The sequence below is a fragment of the Ornithorhynchus anatinus genome, chromosome 4 (genome assembly GCF_004115215.2).
Source record: "Ornithorhynchus anatinus isolate Pmale09 chromosome 4, mOrnAna1.pri.v4, whole genome shotgun sequence".
In the NCBI taxonomy this organism is placed as follows: Eukaryota; Metazoa; Chordata; class Mammalia; order Monotremata; family Ornithorhynchidae; genus Ornithorhynchus; species Ornithorhynchus anatinus.
Window position 1 is genome coordinate 7,630,184 of NC_041731.1, and position 14,825 is coordinate 7,645,008.

The 14,825-nt window shown below is 57.0% G+C and overlaps 1 protein-coding gene across 1 annotated transcript; it reads right to left on the reverse strand.

The window, feature by feature from the left end:
• Positions 1 to 1,702: 1,702 nt before the first annotated feature.
• On the reverse strand, positions 1,703 to 14,053 carry GFUS (GDP-L-fucose synthase). Its single transcript, XM_001518781.5, has 11 exons — positions 13,955 to 14,053; positions 10,083 to 10,239; positions 8,835 to 8,949; positions 7,923 to 8,051; positions 6,461 to 6,534; positions 5,822 to 5,955; positions 5,175 to 5,239; positions 4,383 to 4,449; positions 3,941 to 4,020; positions 3,129 to 3,228; positions 1,703 to 2,437 (listed from the first exon to the last, which is right to left on the reverse strand). The coding sequence occupies exons 2-11, from the start codon at positions 10,226 to 10,228 to the stop codon at positions 2,382 to 2,384; spliced, it is 966 nt and encodes a 321-aa protein (XP_001518831.3). The 5' UTR covers positions 10,229 to 10,239; positions 13,955 to 14,053; the 3' UTR covers positions 1,703 to 2,381.
• Positions 14,054 to 14,825: the final 772 nt, after the last annotated feature.

The following is a 14,825-nucleotide window of genomic DNA, read 5'->3' on the forward strand; positions in this document are numbered from 1 at the left end:
AATGGTGGCATTTATTAAGCGCTTACTCTGTGCCAAGCACTGTTCTAAGCGCTGGGGGAGACCCAGGGTCATCAGGTGGTCCCACGTGGGGCTCACAGTCTTCATCCCCATTTGACAGATGAGGAAACTGAGGCCCAGAGAAGCCAAGTGGCTTGCCCTAAATCCCACAGCTGACAAGTGGCAGGATTAGAATAATAATAATAATAAAAATGTTGGTATTTGTTCAGGCCTTACTATGTGCAGAGCACTGTTCTAAGCGCTGGGGGAGACACAGGGTCTTCAGGTTGTCCCCTGTGGGGCTCAGTCTTCATCCCCATTTGACAGATGAGGAAACTGAGGCCTGGAGATGTCAAGTGGCTTGCCCTAAATCCCACAGTTGACAAGTGGCGGGATTAGAATAATAATAATAATGTTGGCATTTGTTAAGCGCTTACTATGTGCTGGGGAGATACAGGGTCATCAGGTCGTCCCACGGGAGGCTCACAGTCTTCACCCCCATTTTACAGTTGAAATCACTGAGGCCCAGAGGAGTGGAGTGACTTGCCCACGGTCACACAGCTACAAGTGGCAGAGCCGGCATTCGAACCCATGACCTCTGACTCCCAAGCCCTTGCCACTAAGTATCCACCCCAGCGCTTAGTACAGTGCCTGACACAAGAAGCAGCGTGGCTCAGTGGAAAGTGCCGGGATTGGGAGTCAGAGGTCGTGGGTTCGAATCCCGCCTCCGCCACTCGTCTGCTGTGTGACCTTAGGCAAGTCACTTCTCTGTGCCTCAGTTACCTCATCTGTCAAAATGGGATTAAAAAATGTGAGCCCCACGTGGGACAATCTGTGTCTACTCCAGCGCTTAGAACAGTGCTCTGCACATAGTAAGTGCTTTACAAATACCATAATTATCAAGTGCTCAGCACATACCATCATTATTAGTGTCTGGCCATCCCTGCTGCAGGGGGGCGGCCCAAGGTCCCAGTCCCACAGGATTTCCCTCCCCGTTCCGTTTTCTTTCCTAATCCTGACTCCGCCACTTGTCTGTTGTGTGGCCTTGGGCAAGTCACTTTACTTCTCAGTTACCTCACCTGTAAAATGGGGATTAAGACTGCGCCCATGCGGGACAGGGACCGAGTCCAATCCTATTTCCTTGTATCCTGCCTGGCACCCAGTATGCCCTTAAATACCACAATTCTTCTTTTTTTAAATGGCATTTATTATGTGCCAAGCACTTATTCCAGAGATGGCAGCAGGCGGTTCTACAACGAGTCAACTCTTCTGGGGCAACATTCATTCACTCATTAAATCTTATTTATTGAGTGCTTACTGTGTGCAGAGCACAGTCCTAAGCGCTTGGGAGAGGACAATGTAACGACAGACATTCCCTGCCCATAGCATGTTTATAGTCTAGAGCCAGAACAGGCTGCACGCACCCTTCTTGGGACGTGAGAGGAGGAAGGGGATGCAGTTTTGCTACGACAAAACCCGGAAAAATCTGGCGGGAGGGTCAACTCGGGGCACCCACCTAGAAGGCCACGGAGGGGGCGGGCAGGCTGGTCTGCCTAGAGAAACCACTCACCAGGCAGTCATTCCCAGTGCGTGGAACCGGACTTATTTTCCCCTCAGAGACTGGTCTCATTCGAACCCAGGTCTGAAAGTCCCCCAAACGGGAAGTTAGGTCCTGCCCCAGAACACAACCAGAGGGGAGCAGAGCCAGCCTGTGAAAATGCAATTTATTTCAATCTCCAAAGGGGCTCAAGTGATTAAAAAAACAGAACAAAGAATCCAGGTAGCCCAAGAGTACGGATGGGGAAGGAGGAGGGTTCAGACAGGAGTCTCCTACAGAGGTAAGGATGGAATACACGATTCCAAACTTGGGGGATGGAGCGAACCCTGCCATCGGTCCTGAGAGGATCAGTCCTGGCTCAGGTGCTTGGGCTCCCACCCCCAAAAGTACGCACGAGCCAGGCACAGTCGTCCCCCCAGGACGAGGGAGGAGGAGTAGGGGGGTCTGAGGGGAGGCCGTCAGAGTACATAGGAAGGGTTCTGCCCAGCTGCAGGCTGCAGCCTGCTGCAAAATGGGTAGGAAAACCTTTGTTCCAGTTCCAGCCGGAGTAGCCCCGGGGTAACCAACGCCCTGCCTCCAGCCTCCCACCTCCGATCGCGGAAAAGCCCCTCTCCCGAAATCTGCCGCTGGCCGAGGGCGGCCGTCCTCAACCCTGGCAGCAGCTTCACCCGACCCATTCTCCAACCCTGTGAATCTCTAAGAAAAACTAGGGCCACCCACAACCCTGGCCTCCAGCCTGAAGCCCGTTTCTTGGCACTGGCCAGAGCGGCAGCGCGGGGGCTTTAGAGGAGAAGCTGAGGCGGGGGGGACGGCCTCGGTGAGGGGTTCACTTCCGAGCTTGCCCATAGTTGGCGTTGAACCACGCGCAGGTTTCTGTCACAGCTGAAAAAAGAAATGGGCAGAAGAGGCAATGAGCCCAGAGGTCAAGCAACCCCGAGCGCTGGCTCTGCTCGCCTGCTCAGGTCGGGGGCTGCGAACTGGGCCCCAAGGAAACTCTGAGAAACAATACCTGCTTCACAGAGCAGATCTCAGTCTTGGCACTTCTGCCAATCTCCTCAGGATAGATCAACGCTCTGCCCCTGACTAGCCAAACTGAGCTGGAGGCTTCCGGGCTTGCACTTGATTTTCACCCTTTATTCATTCAATGGTGTTTACTGAGCGCTTACTATGTGCCGAGCACCGTACTAAGAGCTTGGAGTGGACAATTCTGCAATGGAGAGAGACCATCCCTGCCCAATGACGGGCTCACAGTCTAAACGGGCGAGACAGACAGCAAAACAGAACAAAACAAGCAGTCTGGGGCTCAGCCCCACAACACTACGTACACATCCATCATTTATTTAGCGTCTGTCTCTCCCTCTAAACCGTGAGTTCACTGTGGTCAGGGAATGTGTCTCCAAACTCTGCTACGACAATCTACAATCTAACTCTCAGCACCTGTGGACTGGGAAGCCGTGACAGGGGAAAGGCTGGCATTCTGCTTCGGGTTGGAGAACCGGGGCGGACCGGCGGCCCAGGAGAAAACCAGGGAGCCGTTTCAGTCCGCCATCACTTTCCCCCCACCACTCCTCACCTTGTTTGAACGGGGTGAACTGGAAATCCGGGAGATACCGCCTCAGCTTGCTGTTGCTGGCGGTTTTCTTAAACTGCCCATCGGACTTGGAGGTGTCGAACTGTCCGCGGCAAGGGGTCAAGGACAGCACTTTCGGGGCTGATCCTCCTTGGCGATCCCAAGATGCTCTCTCCCCTCTGTGGCTTATTATTTGCCTCTCTGCGTCAGGAGCAGCACCGTCATACAGACAGTCGGAGTGCGGGGCCTTTCGGCAACCTCCTTCCGATTATTGCAAACGGCTGTGGGCCGCTGCCTTCTCCTCCTCCTCACCTTCCTCACCAATAATGCCCAGACAGGATGGGGTCACAGACAGCCCAACTCCTGGGCCCCCATCTCACGGAGGCTGAACTTCTCATTCCCACTCTGCTTTCCCTCCCTCCTCCCTCAGGTTCCCAGTCGGGCCTTTCATGGGAATCCCGCTCCTCCCCAGCCCAGGACCTCCCCATTTCCAGGACGGTTTCTGGAAGTGGCCTCAAACCCTGGCACTTCCCTCTGCCTTCCATACCTTCACCCCCCACCCACAAAAGCTAGCCTCACCGTGGTGACCCAGACTGGGTGGCAATGTGGCGGAGACTGCCCCGGCTGGCGTCACTCCATTCCTGTCTTCCCATTAGTCCCGGCTCCGCTCCCTTCTCCTTCTCCCAGCCCGCTGGGCCCCGGGATGCCGGCGCTGGACCGAAACGGCAGTAAAACTGGATGTGGTTTCTGATTCCGGGGAAGGTACCTTCCCCGTTCCCACCGAGAGCCAGCCGACCGGGTCTGCTAAAGGATACAGTGAGCTCCCCCTTGAAGCCCATGGCCTCTACGATGATCTCTGCTGCCTCCTTGATGGACACTTCATCCTCCTCGCCAACTACACGGGGAAAAGATATCAGATCAGATCAGCCCAGGCATCCCGCCGGGTCCCTGGAAGCTCCCCGCCCCCCACCCTCCAGGTTATATTGACTCAGGGGACCCTAGGACACAGCCCTGCGTGGGTCTGGCCTAGCCCCATCTGGGCACTCAAGAGCTGGGGGATCAGCGGCTCACAGGGTGGGTCTGGCCAGGCCCTTGCGGGGCTCCAATCTGGGAAGGAGGTGGAGGCGGGAAGGTGGAAAGGTTTCGGAGTCGGGGGTTCTCATTAAAATAGGTACCCAGAACTTTACCCAGGGACCTGGTCCCTTCGTGTGAAGAAAGGAGAGAGGAAGTTAAAGAGGGGGAGATGGGCAGCCGTACCTGACAGGATGATGGGCTCCACTTCGTCGTACTCCCGCAGGACCCAGAGGAAAAGGCGGGCCAAATCCTGGAGACACACAGGGCAGCAGGATCATCGGGAGGGGAACGGGGCCCTTCTAGCCTCAGTCCTGGGGGACTGCAAACCTCGATGGACACCCCTCCCACCCACCTGCTACGAGACCCCGGGTTCTGCAGAAGGCAGAGTGAAGGCTGACCGTCCCTCAGCCCTCAGACGCAGGGGTGAAGAAGGCGCCGCAGCCTCAGAGACAGCTCTTGCTCTGGTCTCACCCGGAGCCCCAACGGATCCCGGACAAGAAGGGAAGACGGGGCGGCCTGCCCATCCAGAACAACAGAGAATCCTCTCTGCCGACCTTGCAAACCCCCCAACCCCCCAAGCCCTTGGTGGCTCTGGTTTCAGTGGGGGGGTGGGGGGCACACGTTGCCTCTTGAGTTGATGATAAGAGGAGGTGGCTGGGGGACCCTGGGCTCCAGGGTTTCTCAGTCACACGCACATGAAGACTGAGATCGGAGCGTTCTACGTGGCAGAGGATGAACACGTGGTATAATCCAGCTGGATGACAAGTGGCCCCGGTTGGGTCTTGGATTTGGCTGCAAACCCCCACCCTCAACACCCCCGGGGCCCTCCCGACCCTGAACTCGGTGCCAAGAACAGAGTGGAACGACCAGGGAAGGAAGAGTGCCTGCCTGCCTGCCATGCCCCGGGCTGAAATTTCTGTTTCTCCCCTCCCCAGGCAACTCACTAGAGAGGAACTAAGAAATCCCAGCACTTACCAGGGAGTAGATGAACTGCCTGCGGGGTTTTCCTGTGCCCCAGATGGTCAGCGCTGTACCATCCCCTGCAGGAATGGTCATCGAGAGTGGGATCAAGGCCCCGCTTGCCTGACTCCCTCCCCAAGGTCAGGCCCCGCACCCCTCCTGGGAACCTCTTCGGTGTTAAAAGGGACAGTGGAGGCTTGAAGCAGGCAGGGCTCCTGGGAGGAGACCCAGGACCTTTCACAAATTGGTACAGAAGATGCTCACGGGGCGGCGGTTTCTGCTCACAGGACGGGCGAGACAGTGGTGCCTGATGGGCGGAACCCGTGCCCCACCGCCCAGCAGGGCCCTAACCGGGGCCAGGGGAGAGTTGGGGCCCTGGGTCCTGGCTCCTCCTCTGCTCACAGGGCAGGGCGTGTGGCTTTCTGCAGTTACGCAGGCAGGACACACCCGCACTCCGGTCCTCCGAGTCAGTAGGGCAGGAGGAGCCGAAGGGAGCCTGGAGTCCCGCTTGCCTTCCCCACCCTCGGGGGACCAGAGCCCCAGCCGCCCCCCGCCGAAGGCGACGGCACTTAGGGTCGGAGGACGGCAGCCCCCAGCTCTCTGCTCAGCGTGCGAGCCGCGGCACCCTCCTCCCCCTCGCGCCCCACCACCCGGTCACTCACGCTGGGCCAAGTAGGTCTTGTGGATGAGGCCTGGAAGCACGTGGCCGTCTTCGATGTTGAAGTTGTCATGGGGCCCGAAGACATTGGTGGGGATGACGGCGGTGAAGCGGCAGCCGTGCTGCTGGAAGTAACCCCTGTGGGGCGGGGAGGGGATCAAATAGGGCTGTGTACTGAGCGCAGAGCCCTGAACTAAACGCTAGACAAAGTACACTACAGTAGAGTCGGGGCAGCCTGGAAGAGGAAATATGTGCATAAGCGCTAAGGGGCTGAGTGCGGGGTGAATATCAAGTGCTTAGAGGGCAGGCTCGTCGTAATGAGTCTAACTGCAATGAGCTTAGACTGTAAGCTCCCTGTAGGCAGGGAAGGTGTCCACCGACTCTACGCGGTACTCTCCCAAGTGCTTAACACAGCGCTCTGCACACGGCAAGCGCTCAACTCGACTCACTGATCGGCAGCCGACCCGGGGACAATAAGGAGGCAGAGACAGGGGACCCCAATGAGTCCCCCCCACCTTCCCCTCTCAGTTTAACCTCAGAGAAAGAACCCAGTAGCCCCGCGGCGTCTCCCACCCCTCGAGCCTCCTAAACAGGAGCTTCTTTCTTGTTCTTGAACGGCGGCGAAGGCGGAAAGGGAACGTACCTGTTCTGCACGTCGATCATTCTCTTGGCATACGAGTAGCCGAAGTTGCTGCTGTGGGGCGGGCCATTGTGGATCTGGATCGGAGGGAGAAGGGGCGGAAGGAATCCCAGAGGGTCGACGGGATCCACCCTGCCGCCCGGGAACCTTTCCCCTTCCCTCTCCTTTCTGCCCCTACTGCCTCCGGGCTCCTGCTCTGTCTGTCCCATCCCGGGCTGAGCTTAGGCCTCGCCTTTTCTGGAAAATAACTGGGTCTCGGTCTGGGGCGACAGCCAGGGCCACACGTTGCGGGGGGACTCGGCTATTTCTCCTCAGATAAACGGCATCAGAAGCAGCAGTGACTTAGTGGCCTAGTGCTGAGCAGCCTTCCAGACCCATTCCCTAGCTTGTTCTCGGGAGCCACGGGAGATGGGGGAGGGGGAGGAATCTTCATTCCCAGAGGTTGGAATGCGCCCCGAGCAGAGGTCGTGGGTTCTAATCCCGGCTCCGCCGCTTGTCAGCTGGGTGACTCTGGGCGAGTCACTTAACTTCTCTGGGCCTCAGCTACCTCACCTGCAAAATGGGGATGAAGACTGTGAGCCCCATGTGGGACAACCCGATTACCTTGTATCTTCCCCAGCGCTTAGAAGCGTGCTTGGCACATAGTCAGCGCTTAACAGATACCATCGGTATTACGATAGAGAAGCAGCGCGGAAAGAGCCCGGGCTGGGGAGTCAGAGGACGGGGCTTCTAATCTCCGCTCCGCCGCCTGTCAGCTGGGTGACTCTGGGCAAGTCACTTCACTTCTCTGTGCCTCATCTGTCAAATGGGGATTAAGACCGTGAGCCCCGCGGGGTTCAACCTGATTAGTCTGTATCGGCCCCGGCGCTTAGGACGGTGCTTGGCATATAGTAGGCGCTTAACGAATACCATAATTATTATTAGATTCCTGCTTTGGGGAAAGACAGCGGTAAGCAAGCCAGTGAGCCAGTCTGACACGTCACACTGACCTCCCCTCAGCATCAGCACTGGAGGCCAAGGCAGGTCCCGGGTCCCATTCCCTGCAGATTCACCACAAACAAGCTTCCTCAACCCTGGCTTTGCCGAGCCCCCGGGGACCACTCGCGGCAGCAGCTGAATGCTTTACTCTCGCACACAGCTCCTCGGTCGTGGCGACGGGTGGCTCTCCCCAGAGTTTCGGCAGCTGCAATGAGCCAGCCGCTGCTAGCGGCTGGAGGAAGACGAGGGGGCCGCCGGGGTGGGAGGGCGGGGGAGAAAACAGGTGGGGATCGCCTCTGACTCCCCCCACCCCACAACAGATCCCCAAACCGGACCTCTTATCTGTTGACTCAGTTGAGGTTGAGCCGTGAGGTCCTAAAAACAAAGCTGGTCTGTTTGGGCTCCCACCCTGAGGACAGTGCCCCGCTCCCCAGGGGAAAGGGGCCAAAGACCCGTTTACCCAACCGGCACCCGGCTGGGACCTTACCATCGTCTCGTCGATGGGGTACGTGGTCTTGTCAGGGAAGATGCAAGTGGAGAGGCAAGACACCACCTTCTGGACTCCCACCTCGTAGGCGGAATGGAGGACGTTGTCGTTGATGTGGACGTTTTTCCTCTGGGAGAAAGGGTTGGGGGGGTGAGGGGGGAGGAAAGTGAGGTGTTGGGGAAGAAGAGGGGTTTAAAGACCCAGCCATCCCTTTTAAGCCACCCCAATCCCAGACGTCTTGTGATCGAGGCAGCAGGGAAGAGAAACTGGAAACAGGCAGAAGGAGACAGTGTCACGGGGCTCGGTAAAAGCTTGGCACAACCAATAATTGTAAGGTAGGGAGGCCTTGGAAGGTCATGGGAAAGGAGAAAAAGTTAGAAGATAGGAAAAGAAGGGGGGAGGGGCAGGAAAACAAAAAGGTGTCATCTTGGTTCATTCATTCCTTCATTCGATAGTATTTATTGAGCGCTTACTATGTGCACAGCACTGTACTAAAGGCTTGGAATGGACAAGTCGGCAACAGATAGAGACGATCCCTGCCCATTGACGGGCTTAGTTCCATTTCTGTCTCAACCGTTTCCAAAGGGCAGGGCCGTGAGGGGAAATGGCCTTCTTCATCCCATGGAGTTGAAGTCCCTAACTGGGAAATCCCCCTGACTACTTGCCCCTAACCCCTAATCGGGCCGTGGATGTCACAGCCGATCCTGCCGCCTCAGGACAGGGCGTGGATCAGGGAGGAGGGGGAGCCGATGCTCCCTGCTGCTCGTTTTAAACAATAGTGGGGGTCGGAGCCAAGGCAAAGCCATCGCTGGCTCTTCCCCCTGCCACTCAGGGGCTGTCTCTTCCTCCCTAGCCATTTCTTTGGGAGAGAGAGAGGGCGAGAAGGCCAGAGGAAGGAGAAAGGTTCCTTACCCAGAAATCCAGGTTGTACTTGATGTTCCGGAAGAGGCCTCCCACCATGGCTGCCAGGTGGATGACGTGAGTTGGCCGGTGCTTCTCAAACAAGGCTCTGGTTTGGCCCGCATCTCTAGGCAGGGAAAGCAATCAGGGAGCCCAAGAAGGCCAACTCAGGTGATCGGTCAATAAACCAATCGTATTTATTGAGCTCTTACTACGTGCAGAGCTCTGTACCGAGCCCTTGGGAGAGTACAGTTCAACAGAATTAGCAAGCACATTCCCTGCCCATTCGGGCTCACAGTCTAGAGGGGGAGAAAGACATTAATACGAACGTCTCCGGTGACGCCGGAGTGAGGAGCAGGGCTGCCTCCTCTCACCGGACCTCATTCCGGTCACTTTTCTGAGAAGCTCTCCTAGGTGCGGAAGCCCCGGGTTGGGGGAGAGGGGAGGGGGACATCTTTGAAGGGTCACAGAGGGGAAGAAATTAACTGAATTGCTGGAGAGACGGGCTGGGGGAGTTCCAGCCTTCACCCCCCCATCGCTGCTTTTTCTGAGCACTTCTGCCTGGCTGGGTGGTCGTCACCACCGCACGGGCTTGAGAGGGGATGGTGGAGGCGAATATTCTTGGGAGACGACCCGTGTCTTTCCTCCGCTCTATTTACGCATCCTCCTCTCGGCCCATTCAATTAGCCGTTGCCCCTAGGTTCCACCTGAGCGGAGCCGACAAGGTGAATTGGATTTTGGGGCTCGGGCTACCTGCGACGGCGTCCCTCCCACCTTCCAGGGGCAACGGGACGATTGGACTCCTTGGGTGCGGCAGGGGGAAGAAATAAGAAGGGGTGGGACAGAAGGGCGGTTGGAGCCACTCCTTGGGCTCGGCCAAGCTGCCGGGGATCGGAGGGGCCAAAACTGAAATTCTGCGAGGTGAGCCAGTTGGCGGGTGAGCAGGTGGCATCTTAGGGCCAACTTCCCGGTGCAGGATGGGCCAAGAGAGACCGGGGAGGGTGTTTGCAGAGGGCGGTCTCGGCACAGGTGCGGGAGTGACAAGTGTCAGCGGAGATAATCTCACCCCGGGCCAGCGAGTCCCAACCCAGACCTTGTCCCCAAACGCCAGCCCAAGAGCGCGCCGATCCCAAGGCCGAAGAGCTGGTCAGACTGGACTCCAGCTCCTAGCTGCCCGGACCCCGGAGGGATGCAAGGAGGGGTCAGGAGAAACCGCAGGGACCGGAAAGTGGGGGTGGGGAAGGGGCGGGAAGCACTCACGCGAGGTCTGCGTCCTTGGATGACACAAAGATCCACTCCTCTCCAGGCCGGCCGGCTCCCTCGGCCACCACCTTCTCGATGGCTTTCCCCACCAGCCCGGAGCCCCCCGTCACCAGGATCCGGCTGGTCCCGGCTGGCTCCGCCATGACCGCAGCACCTGCAGGGGACCAAGACTTAGACCGGGAGCAGCTGGGCCCAGCGGAGAGAGCCCGGGCCTGAGAGTCAGAGGGACCTGGGTTCTGATCCTGGCTCCGCCACGTGTCTGCTGTGTGACCTTGAGCGAGTCACTTCACTTCTCTGGGCCTCAGTTTCCTCATCTGTCAAACGGGGGTGAAGACTGGAGCCCCACGTGGGACGGGGATCGTGTCCAACTTCATTAACCTGAATCTACCCCAGTGCTTGGTACAGTCTCTGGCGCACAGTAAGAACTTAAATTCCAATAATAAATAAAAAGAATTGGACACTTTCCCTCTCGCCCCAGGGCACTCTACTGAAAACCGAGGCCTAACCCCCAGGGCGAGAGCATGGGAAATGGCTGCTAGAGCCGGGCATCTGGCCGATCAGACTGTAAGCCCGTCAACGGGCAGGGATCATCTCTATCTGTTGCCCAACTGTCCATTCCCAGCGCTTAGTACAGTGCTCTGCACGTAGTAAGCGCTCAGTAAATCCTATTGAATGAATTTGGCCCGGCCCTCGATGAGGTAAGGAGCTTCTGACGGTGTCGGCAGCTGGAAGGACGGTCTGTCCCTTCCCCGGTCCGGATGGAAGATCCCAGGCCCAGAGAGGGACTACGTCAGGTCGAGGTCACCCAGTACAGCGGGGTGAGGCCAGGTTCCTCGGATCCCATTGGAACTTCCCACACCCTGAGCTTGATCGAAACCCACCACGCCATTCGCTTCATTCATTCATTCAATAGTATTTATTGAGCGCCTACTATGTGCAGAGCACTGTACCAAGCGCTCGGAATGAACAAGTCGGCAACAGATAGAGACGGTCCCCGCCCTTTGACGGGCTCACGGTCCGATCGGGGGAGACGGACGGACGAGAACGACGGCGATCAATAGAGTCAGGGGGAAGAACATCTCGTAAAAACCGACGGCGATCAAACAGAATCGAGGCGATGTACATTTCATTAATAAAATAAATAGGGTGACGAAAATATATACAGTCGAGCGGACGAGTACGGTGCCGAGGGGACGGGAGGGGAGAGGGGGAGGGGCGGAGGGAGATGAGGGGAAAAGAGGGTTAAGCTGCGGAGAGGTGAAGGGGGGGTGGTAGAGGGAGTAGAGGGAGAAGAGGAGCTCAGTCTGGGAAGGCCTCTCGGAGGAGGTGAGTTTAAAGTAGGGTTTCGAAGAGGGGAAGAGAATCGGTCCGGCGGAGGCGAGGAGGGAGGGCGTTCCGGGACCGCGGGAGGACGCGGCCCGGGGGTCGACGGCGGGACGGGCGAGACGGAGGGACGGCGAGGAGGCGGGCGGCGGAGCGTGCGGGGTGGGCGGTAGAAAGAGAGAAGGGAGGAGAGGTAGGAAGGGGCGAGGTGATGGAGAGCCCTGAAGACTAAGAGAGGAGGGGCTGAGGGGAGGGTAGAAAGGATAACAAGGGCCCGGGACAAAGTTGTGAGTGAGGGAGATGAAGAGGGAACCTGCCCACAACGAGCTTACAGTCTGGGGGCGGCGAGAGACACTCATCAATACAAAGAAATGACAGATATGGACATGAGCGGCGCGGGGCTGGGAGGAGGGGAGAGCAAAGGGAGCAAATTCGGGCGACGCTGAAGGGAGTGGGAGAGGAGGAAAGAGGGGGCTTAGTCTGGGAAGCCTTCTTGGAGGAGATGGACCTTCCATGAGGCTTCGAAGGCAGGGGAGAGTCGTCGTCTGATTAGGCTCCCTTCCCACCCCAGTCTTCATTCAATCGCGTCTATTGAGCGCATTTATTAGAGACGCCGCGTGGCTCAGTGGAAGGAGCACGGGCCTTGGAGTCAGAGGTCACGGGTTCGAATCCCTGCTCGGCCACATGTCAGCTGTGGGACTTTGGGCAAGTCACTTCACTTCTCACTGCCTCAGTTACCTCCTCTGTAAAATGGGGATTAAGACCGTGAGCCCCACATGGGACAAGCTGATTCCCCTGTGTCCACCCCAGCGCTTAGGACAGTGTTCGGCACATAGTAAGCGCTTAACAAATACCAACATCGTTGAGCGCTTACTACGTGCAGAGCACTGTACTAAGTGCTTTCCTCTCGCCTCAACCCCTACATTTTTGCGTAGTGGCTAGAGCCCGGGCCTGGAGTCAGAAGGCCGTGGGTTCTAATCCTGCCTCCCCCACCTAGCTGCCGTGTGACCTTGGGCTTCGCTTCCCTTCAGCCACTTCATCTGTAAAACGGGGACGACGATGACGGTATTCGTTATACGCTATGGGCCAAGCACTGTACTAAGCGCTGGGGTGGATACAAAGTCAGCAGGATGTCCCACGTGGGGCTCACAGTCTTCATCCCCATGTTACAGATGAGGCCGCTGAGGCACAGGGAAGTGAAGCGGCTTGCCCAAAGTCACACAGCTGATAAGCGGCGGAGCCGGGATTTGAACCCACGACCTCTGACTCCCAAGCCCGGGCTCTTTCCACTGAGCCACGGGTTCCTACAGATGCTGCATTTTTCTGGTCCACCCACCCTGTGCCTTAATAGTAATAATAATGATAATGTTGGTATTTGTGAAGCGCTTACTATATGCCGAGCACCGTCCTAAGCGCTGGGGGAGATACAGGGTAATCGGGTCGTCCCACGTGAGGCTCACAGTTAATCCCCATTTTACAGATGAGATCACTGAGGCCCAGAGAAGTGAAGTGACTTGCCCACAGTCACACAGCTGACAAGTGGCAGAGCCGGGAGTCGAACTCATGACCTCTGACTCCGAAGCCCAGGCTCTTTTCCACTGAGCCATGCTGCTAGTGACGGTATTTGTTGAGCGCTTACAATGTGCCAAGCACTGTTCTAAGCGCTGGGATACATATAAGGTCATCAGGTTGTCCCCCGTGGGGCTCCCAGTCTTCATCCCCATTTGACAGATGAGGTCGCTGAGGCCCAGAGAAGGGAAGTGCCTTGCCCAAAGACACACAGCTAAGTGTGCCAACGTTTGGAACAGCACAGCGTGGCTCAGTGCAAAGAGCCCGGGCTTGGGAGTCAGAGGTCATGGGTTCGAATCCCGGCTCCGCCACCTGTCAGCTGTGTGACCGTGGGCAAGTCACTTCACTTCTCTGTGCCTCAGTTCCCTCATCTGTAAAACGGGGATTAACTGGAGGCCTCACGTGGGACAACCTGATGACCCTGCATCCCCCCCAGCGCTTAGAACAGTGCTCTGCACAGAGTAAGCGCTTAACAAATACCAACATGATCATTATTAGTAAGCGCTTAACAAATGCCATTATTATAAGTGGCGGAGGCGGGATTCGAACCCACGACCTCTGACTCCCCAACCCGGGCTCTTTCCACCGAGCCACCCCGGAGAAGCAGCGTGGCTCCGTGGAAAGAGCCCGGGCTGGAGTCAGAGGTCATGAGTTCGAATCCCGGCTCTGCCACTTGTCAGCCGTGTGACTGGGGGCGAGTCACTTCACTTCTCTGGGCCTCAGTGACCTCATCTGTAAAATGGGGATGAAGACTGTGAGCCCCACGTGGGACGACCTGATTCCCCTGTGTCTCCCCCAGCGCTTAGAACAGTGCTGTGCACATAGGAAGCGCTTAACAAATACCAACATTATAACATTATTATCCTCTCAGGACTGAGCTTAGAGTGAGTGGGGATGGAGAAAGTTTGCATCAAACCCAGCGCTTAGCACAAAGTCAGCGCTTAACAAATACCATAATTATTAATATTTGCTCTCACCTCTCCTGCAGCCCCAGCTCCGCTCCAGGTTCTATCTGCTCGACGCTGCTTTCCGGACACGTGGCGCCGGGGAGCGCGGAGGGCTCTGGGAAATGTAGTTCCCAAACCACTGGGCCCGGGGGGGGGGAGGTGCGCGGGGGGCTCTGGGAAATGTAGTCCCCGACCAAGGGAGGCGGGGAGCGCCGAGGACTCTGGGAAATGTAGTCCCCCGACCAAGGGAGGCGGGGAGCGCCGAGGACTCTGGGAAATGTAGTCCCCCGTCCAAGGGAGGCGGGGAGCGCCGAGGACTCTGGGAAATGGAGTCCCCCGACCAATGGGACCGGGGGGAGCGCCGAGGATTCTGGGAAATGTAGTCCCCCGATCAATCGGCCCGGGCGGCTGACATTGTGCCGCGCGGCACTCTGGGAAATTTAGCCAATCTGGGCGGCCTCCTCTTACCTGGGCCACACCAAACCTGAATATTATAATAATAATAATGGAATTGTTAAGCTTTTACTATGTGCAAAGCTCTGGAGCACAGTTCTAATCTCACCATGTATAATTACCCTTAAGGGTATACTTAAGGGTATAGTAAGGGTTCATTCATTCAGGAGTATTTATTGAGCGCTTACTATGTGCAAAACACTGTACTAAGCTCTTGGAATGGACAATTGGGCAACAGAGAGAAACCATCCCCGCCCAATAACGGGCTCGCAGTCTAAACGTGGGGGGACAGAGCAGAACAGAATAAAATAAAACAAGATAGCATCATCAAGATCAGTAATAATAATAACATTGGTATTTGTTGAGCGCTTACTATGTGCAGAGCACTGTTCTAAGCGCTGGGGTAGACATAGGGGAATCGGGTTGTCCCACGTGGGGCTCACAGTTA